Genomic DNA, 7,844 nt, shown 5'->3' on the forward strand with positions numbered 1-7,844 from the left:
TTTCTTTACTTGGTGCGGTTCATAAGGTGGTAACTAAGGTTCTGGCCAATCGGATTAGAAAGGTGACTGGTGAGGTCATCGCTCCCGTTCAGTCGACTTTCATCGCTTCTCATAATATTATGGACGGGCCATTAGTTCTAAATGAAATGATTTCGTAGGCCAAAAAAGAGAAAAAACAAGCTCTAATCTTTAAAGTCGATTTTGACAAGGCGTATGACTCGATAAGTTGGAAAAGTTTACTAGTGGCGATGACACACATGGGCTTCTCATCAAAATGGAGGAATTGGATGATTGGTGTTTGGTTTTCTTGTAGAGCTTCGATGCTCATAAATGGATCCCCTACTGCGGAATTGGACATGCACCGGGGCCTTCACCAAGGAGACCCAAGGTCTCCTTTCCTTTTTTTAATCGAGATGGAGATTCTTAACAATATTATGTCTAGGGCGGTTTCGGAGGGCTTATTCGAAGGCCTCCAACTTCCGAACGGGGGGCCCTTGCTTTCTCATCTTTTATACGCCGACGACGCCATTTTTGTAGGAACGTGGAGTAGAGCGAACTTGTTGTCTCTAAATAGAATTTTACGGATTTTCTCTCTGTTAACGATCCTTAAGGTAAACTTGGGTAAAAGTCGGGTGTTTGGTATCGGGGCATGCGACTTTGAAGTGCGGGATTTTGCTTCTATTTTGAATTGTCATCGCGGATCCTTTCCTTTTATTTATCTTGGTATTCCGGTTGGTGTTAATATAAGGTGGGTGGTAAACTGGAAGCCGGTTATAGATAAGTTCAATTCTAAATTATCCACTTGGAAAGCAAAAGTTCTTTATCTCGCGAGAAGAATCACATTGACAAAGGCGGTTCATGGAAGTATCCCAACTTCTATTTATCTCCCTTTAGAGCCCCGGATACCATGATCAAGAACCTTGAGGGATAGAAGAAGGTTTATTTGGGGTGGTGCGGGTTTAAACAACAAGATTAAATGGGTGGCTTGGGAGCGAGTGTTGGAGTCTAGATGTAGAGGAGGTCTAGGGGTGGGTGGCAAAAAAGAAATGAATATGGCCTTGATTTCTAAGTGGTGGTGGAGATTCAAAGTAAACGGGTATCATTCATGGTCACGAGTTATTATGGCTTTACACGGGAAGGTTCGGGCGTTTAGATCCATTCTGATAAAAAAAAAGTATAAACGGGGTGTGGAAATTGATAGGTGACTTGGAAAAAGACTTTTTAAAATACGGGTTCAATATACACAGTCTTCTTCATTGTGAAATTGCTTATGGAGATTTTGCGTGTTTTTTGTTAGATAATTGGACAGGCGTAGGTCTGCTCTATGACCTCTTCCCGTCCATTTTCTACTTGGCTGGCCAAAAAAAGATTAAGGTGCAAGATTGTTACGAGCTAGTGGGATCGACTTTGCTGTGGAGATGGGGCTGGAAGAGGGATCCTAGTTCAGCCCAAGAATGGGCCGAATGTTCCCTTCTTATGGCCCTTCTTTCTCAGCAAAAAGTGAAGGCTGGTTTGGACACATGGGGATGGAAAGGTTGTTCGGTTTATGCCTTTAAAGTCAAATCAGTAAGAAGGGAGCTTTGTGAGGCGAAAGGTAACACTTTCCAGAATTTTGACTTCATTTGGAACTCTTGGGTGCCTCCTAAAGTGAACATTTTGGTTTGGAGGGCGATAATTAGAAGACTAGCGACTAAAAAAGCGTTGTCCAGAAGAGGCTTGCAAGTCAGGAAAACTCTTTGTTCGATGTGTCATGTAGTCGAGGAAGATGTCGCCATGTTTTCGTTTCATGCCCAAGCGCTAGAGAAGTGTGGGTGCAGATTTTGACCAGGATGAAGATGCCTGTGACGTGTCTAGATGGAGGCTTAAATGACTTAATTAAGGAAGTGCATCAATGGAATTCGGCGCAGAATATCCGTAAGCTTCTGCTCACGATTATGTATGCTACTTGCTGGAAGCTCTGGTTGTGGCGAAACGATAAAACTTTTAATGGCAGGTTGACTTCGGAGTTAAACGTGGTTAAAAGTATCAAAGACGAAGCTTTCTTAAGGATGTCAAATCGAGCGAAAGTGCCCAGAGAAGCCTGCCTGGAGCAATTGGTTACATTTTCCTTTGGCCGAGGCGTAATCCTTTTTGTTTTTGTTTTGTTGTATCCTTTTCTATTTGGATATTTGTTTGTTGTGGTGGAAGTTCATAGCTTCTTGCTGTGAGTTTTTCCTCTTTGGTTGGTTGAATGAAAGATTCATTGTTAAAAAAAAGAGTAAATTGTCATTTTAGTCCCAGAGGTTTGTCCAAATTTGCCATTTTAGTCCAAATAGTTTTTTTTTCTCCTTTGGGTCCCTGACTTTTCTCTTTATTGCCATTTTGATCACATACCCTAACTTACTCTGTCCAAAAACCCCATTTTTAACTAGGGATATTTTGGGGATTAACTTTATAAATCTTTTCACTTACCATTTTGATCTATTCTTTTTTTACATTTATCGTTTTAATCATTTATATAATAGAGTAAACTTCCGTTTTGCTCCCTGTGGTTTGGTAACTTTAACGGTTTTGCTCCAAACCTTTAAAAATAGCCACTTTACTCCCTGATGTTTCAGTTTTTTTGCCAGTTTGCTCCCCGCCTCTAACTCCATCCAAATTGTTTGTTTTTCCATTTTGTTCCCCGCAGGGAGCAAACTGGCAACAAAACCAAAACATCAGGGAGTAAAATGGCTATTTTTAAAGGTTTGGGGCAAAACCGTTAAAGTGACCAAACCACAGGGAGCAAAACGGAAGTTTACTCTATATAATATGTATAAATCATTTGTAAAATATATCCACTATATATATATATATATATAGGGAGAGAGAGTAGGGTTCCTGCGCAAAGGGTGTTTTTCCTACAAAGTGTAAGAAGCGATCTGAGCCATCCGATGAGTGTACTTAATGGTTGAGATCAAGTCAGTGGCATTTTTGTAATATTTGTGTGTCATTAATTAATTGTCACAATAGGTTAGGGGTAGTCTTGTCATTTTACATGTTTTAAATCAATCAAATAACTGTCATAAATAACACACCCCCTAAAATCTCGTGATTTTCCCTCCCTCTCTCTAAAACCAACTATAGAAAACCCTCTTTCATACCCAAAATAGCTAGAATCATGGATCAAGATTGTAAGTCCAGAATCACTACAATCGGATATCAAACACCAAACAAGTAGCGGAATTACAAGCAAGATGTCGAAGATTGAAAGCAATATATTGATTCAAAGCAAGCTAGAACACACGAATGCAATGATTCGTCTGGTATCCTAGTCGCACAAAGCACAAAAGTTTATAATAGAATCAACAACCTAATTCGAATAAGGACTCCCCTATTTATACTAACATAGGAGATCCTTTTACATTGGGCCAAGCCCATACCCCATAGACCACCAAACAACTAAATAAACCCACTATACATATCGAACCCAAAAAAAACAAGATAGCCCAAGACAGACGCAAACCTACACTAGTATATGCCCTTACAATATCCCCCTAGGTTTGTGTTGGCTTGGCGTCTCCTGCTTCACTACTGCTTCCTCTTCTGCTTCTTAGCTTGTTCTTTCTTTTTCTTTTGTAGCTCAGGAAAGATCGGTATATTTCTTCCCACATATGGACCAAACAGCTGTGTTTCAACTCTCGTACGTTGCCCTGACCATAACTTGAAACTCATAATCTGGGCCACAGCTCCTGTCCAGCTTTTGGCACACACCTCATACTGAGGATCACTTTGAATTTGTGACTTAGCTAAGAGATTGATGTCATTTCACCAAAGCATATCAAATCTCGAGTGTCAATGAACTTGTATTCAGCATCGTCACACACGATCACAGCTTGACCAGAAATAGGATCGTACATCCAAAACTGGAAGTTCTTCAGAGAGTTATCGGGAAGCTCCTTCAACAATGGCACTGTATTTATCTATTTAGTTGCAGGCCACTTCACAATCTTATATGGCTTCCCTGTGGCAGGATCCAATACCTCATCATCTTCTTCAATGGTAGACTCAGCCAACTTCATATCTCGAAAATTGACTCTAGCCTGTTGTTGCAGCTTGTTGAAGAAGTTAACTCCAATCTTGCAATTTGGATTCTTGACTTGATCATGAAATCCAGCATTGCTCAGCTCCCTCAAATCAACTGGAGTCCAGGAGTTGAATGCTTCAGAATTAGCATAATACTCCACCTCACCATTCTTCCTCAGCACAATAAACATTTCCTTCTCATCGTTGTATGCCCAGCTTTTAATACCCGATCTATTGCCTTTCTTGCTCTTTTTAGTGGTGATCACATATCTATCAGGTTTGTCACCAAATTGCAAGTTCTGTTCAGCTCCTACATTCCTCATAACAACCATCTTCTTTCTTGGTTTCTGATTCACTGTACGAGGAGTGCTTTCATAATACATGTTCATCGCATCTTCGTGCTCTTTTCTCTGCTGCTCTCTCTCTTCAGCAGTAGATTCTTTTGGTGGATCAGCAAACTCCTTAGGAAATTTTCCTTCCAGTTTCTGCTTCATATCCATCACTATAGCACTGAGAGCTCCCAAGTTTGTCTCCAACTCATTGATCTTCTGATTTTTAACCACTAATTCTTCCATAAGACTTTCGATCTGAGCATCCTTAAATATCTTGTCTTCTTCAAGAGTAGAGATTCTTCGCATCAGAATTGTTGTCTCATTTTCTTCAAACATATCTTCACTATCGGAACTATCAGCAGTCGCAACAGTTTCAGGAGTTTCAACTTGTTTTAACTTAGCTGCTGCTTCAACTTGAACAACAGTAGCTTGTAGCAACTCAGCAGCTCTAATAACTTGAGCTTCAGATGGGCCACTGCTTGAACCTTCACCTGGTTTAGGGGCAGGCATATACATCACTGATCTTTCATTCAAGATAAAATCAACTATCTTGGGATTGAGTTCTGATGGTGTATAGCTGAACTTTGGTTGTGAAGTGCTAGTGGGGTTTGATGTCTCTGAGGTTGTTTGAACATTTACCTCACCGCTGAGCCTAGGATCCCTTCTGCTTCGTTTCCTAGGAGGAAGATTAGCGGTAGGTTCTTCTAAAGAATGATCAACAGCAGCAGTTTCCGTTGTATACACAGGTTCAACATGAGGAGGGCTCACGTGAACTGGTTCACTAATCTCTTCAGTTTCTGCTGTAAGGCCTTCATCCATGATCTCAGTCTCTGTTTCACTCTCATCAACATTTTCATCTTCATCATCAACCATCCTGTCATCTGCAACATCTTCCTCACTTTCAATACCAGTCAGATCTACGTTCTCAATCGGCTCTTAAACATCGACAGGAGCTTCAGTTATCTCTACATCATGCTCTTCAGCCACAATAGCATTTATTTGAGCCGGTGCTTCTTCTTCAATTTCACAAAACACCCTAAACTTCTCTAAATTTCGCTTGTTTTGATACTTGATCCTAACATTATCTCTTGACCTTTGGTTTATCCATGTAAATACCAAGTGATTCATCATCTTGGCATCATAAGTCTTCACAGTTACTGGCAACTTAGGATACTTCTTTTCTAAGATCATCTGGATAAAACTAGGGAACTTGTACCAGTACTTCTCATTCAACGTTTTCACATTCACAAACATATCATCAAAGACACTCTTTGAGTAGTTATACTTCCATCCTTCAACCACTGAAACCACTGCAGAAGTTTGCTTCAATGTCAGTTTGTCAAGACCACTCTTGTTCCCACCGATGCATACCAGATAAATATGAGCCAGAAGTCTCCAGTATGTATGCAGCAACTTCTTGATTGTGGGAGGAGGAACCGCTCCCTCATAGCTCATTTTGACTAAAATCTCCATGACCTTTTCTTTTGAATATTCTGTTGGATCATCAGCTGCATCTCCGAATAGCAACACATCACGTATATCTTGTTCACTGACTGAAACTTCTGTACCCTGAACCTTTGACTTGATTACCGTGTCACCGTTCTTCGCCGTTGAGTTATCCCAGAAATCTTTGATCCAGTATTCACGAATAACTGGATTCTCCCGAAGAGAATGTGCCAATCTGCAAGTGTTCAGCTTACAATCAATGTGAACTGGTTCAACATGAGGAGGGCTCACGTGAACTGGTTCAACATGAGGAGGGCTCACGTGAACTGGTTCACTAATCTCTTCAGTTTCTGCTGTAAGGCCTTATCCATGATCTCTGTCTCTGTTTCACTCTCATCAACATTTTAATCTTCATCTTCATCATCAACCATCCTGTCATCTGCAACATCTTCCTCACTTTCAATACCAGTCAGATCTACGTTCTCAATCGGCTCTTGAACATCGACAAGTGTTTCAATTATCTCTACATCATGCTCTTCAGCCACAATAGCATTTATTTGAGCCGGTTCTTCTTCTTGAATTTCACAATACACCCCAAACTTCTCTAAATTTTGCTTGTTTTGATACTTGATCCCAACATTATCTCTTGACCTTTGGTTTATCCATGTAAATACCAAGTGATTCATCATCTTGGCATCATAAGTCTTCACAGTTACTGGCAACTTAGGATACTTCTTTTCTAAGATCATCTGATTCTGGATAAATCTAGGGAACTTGTACCAGTACTTCTCATTCAACGTTTTCACATTCACAAACATATCATCAAAGACACTCTTTGAGTAGTTATACTTCCATCCTTCAACCACTGAAACCACTGCAGAAGTTTGTTTCAATGTCAGTTTGTCAAGACCACTCTTGTTCCCACTGATGCATACCAGATAAATATGAGCCAGAAGTCTCCAGTATGGATGCAGCAACTTCTTGATTATGGGAGGAGGGACCGCTCCCTCATAGCTCATTTTGACTAAAATCTCCATGACCTTTTCTTTTGAATATTCTATTGGATCATCAGCTGCATCTCCGAATAGCAACACAACACGTATATCTTGTTCATTGACTGAAACTTCTGTACCCTGAACCTTTGACTTGATTACCGTGTCACCTTTCTTCGCCGTTGAGTTATCCCAGAAATCTTTGATCCAGTATTCACGAATAACTGGATTCTCCCGAAGAGAATGTGCCAATCTGCAAGTGTTTAGCTTACAATCAATGTGAACTGGTTCAACATGAGGAGGGCTCACGTGAACTGGTTCAACATGAGGAGGGCTCAAGTGAACTGGTTCACTAATCTCTTCAGTTTCTGCTGTAAGGCCTTTATCCATGATCTCAGTCTCTGTTTCACTCTCATCAACATTTTCATCTTCATCTTCATCATCAACCATCCTGTCATCTGCAACATCTTCCTCACTTTCAATACCAGTCAGATCTACGTTCTCAATCGGCTCTTGAACATCGACAGGAGTTTCAATTATCTCTACATCATACTCTTCAGCCACAATAGCATTTATCTGAGCCGGTGCTTCTTCTTGAATTTCACAAAACACCCCAAACTTCTCTAAATTTTGCTTGTTTTGATACTTGATCCCAACATTATCTCTTGACCTTTGGTTTATCCATGTAAATACCAAGTGATTCATCATCTTGGCATCATAAGTCTTCACAGTTACTGGCAACTTAGGATACTTCTTTTCAAAGGTCATCTGGATAAATCTAGGGAACTTGTACCAGTACTTCTCATTCAACGTTTTCACATTCACAAACATATCATCAAAGACACTCTTGGAGTAGTTATACTTCCATCCTTCAACCACTGAAACCACTGCAGAAGTTTGTTTCAATGTCAGTTTGTCAAGACCACTCTTGTTCCCACTGTTGCATACCAGATAAATATGAGCCAGAAGTCTCCAGTACGGATGCAGCAACTTCTTGTTTGTGGGAGGAGGAACCGCTCCCTCATAACTC

At 40.5% G+C, this 7,844-nt stretch overlaps 1 protein-coding gene across 1 annotated transcript; it reads left to right on the forward strand.

Annotated features, from left to right (window-relative positions):
* The first annotated feature begins 413 nt into the window (after positions 1–413).
* On the forward strand, positions 414–1,824 carry LOC110919073. The gene is made up of 2 exons (XM_022163349.1): positions 414–864; positions 1,202–1,824. Exons 1-2 carry the CDS (start codon positions 414–416, stop codon positions 1,822–1,824), a joined length of 1,074 nt encoding a protein of 357 aa, XP_022019041.1.
* Positions 1,825–7,844: the final 6,020 nt, after the last annotated feature.

Source organism: Helianthus annuus, chromosome 16, assembly GCF_002127325.2.
Source record: "Helianthus annuus cultivar XRQ/B chromosome 16, HanXRQr2.0-SUNRISE, whole genome shotgun sequence".
NCBI classification, from domain to species: Eukaryota; Viridiplantae; Streptophyta; class Magnoliopsida; order Asterales; family Asteraceae; genus Helianthus; species Helianthus annuus.

What these genes read in the sequence shown, in the direction of transcription:
- LOC110919073 (XM_022163349.1), top strand. Translation starts at nt 414, where the DNA reads ATGGAGATTCTTAACAATATTATGTCTAGGGCGGTTTCGGAGGGCTTA. An exon ending in GACAAAGGCGGTTCATGGAA is followed by an intron (nt 865 to 1,201) that starts GTATCCCAACTT and finishes GGAAATTGATAG; the next exon opens with GTGACTTGGAAAAAGACTTT.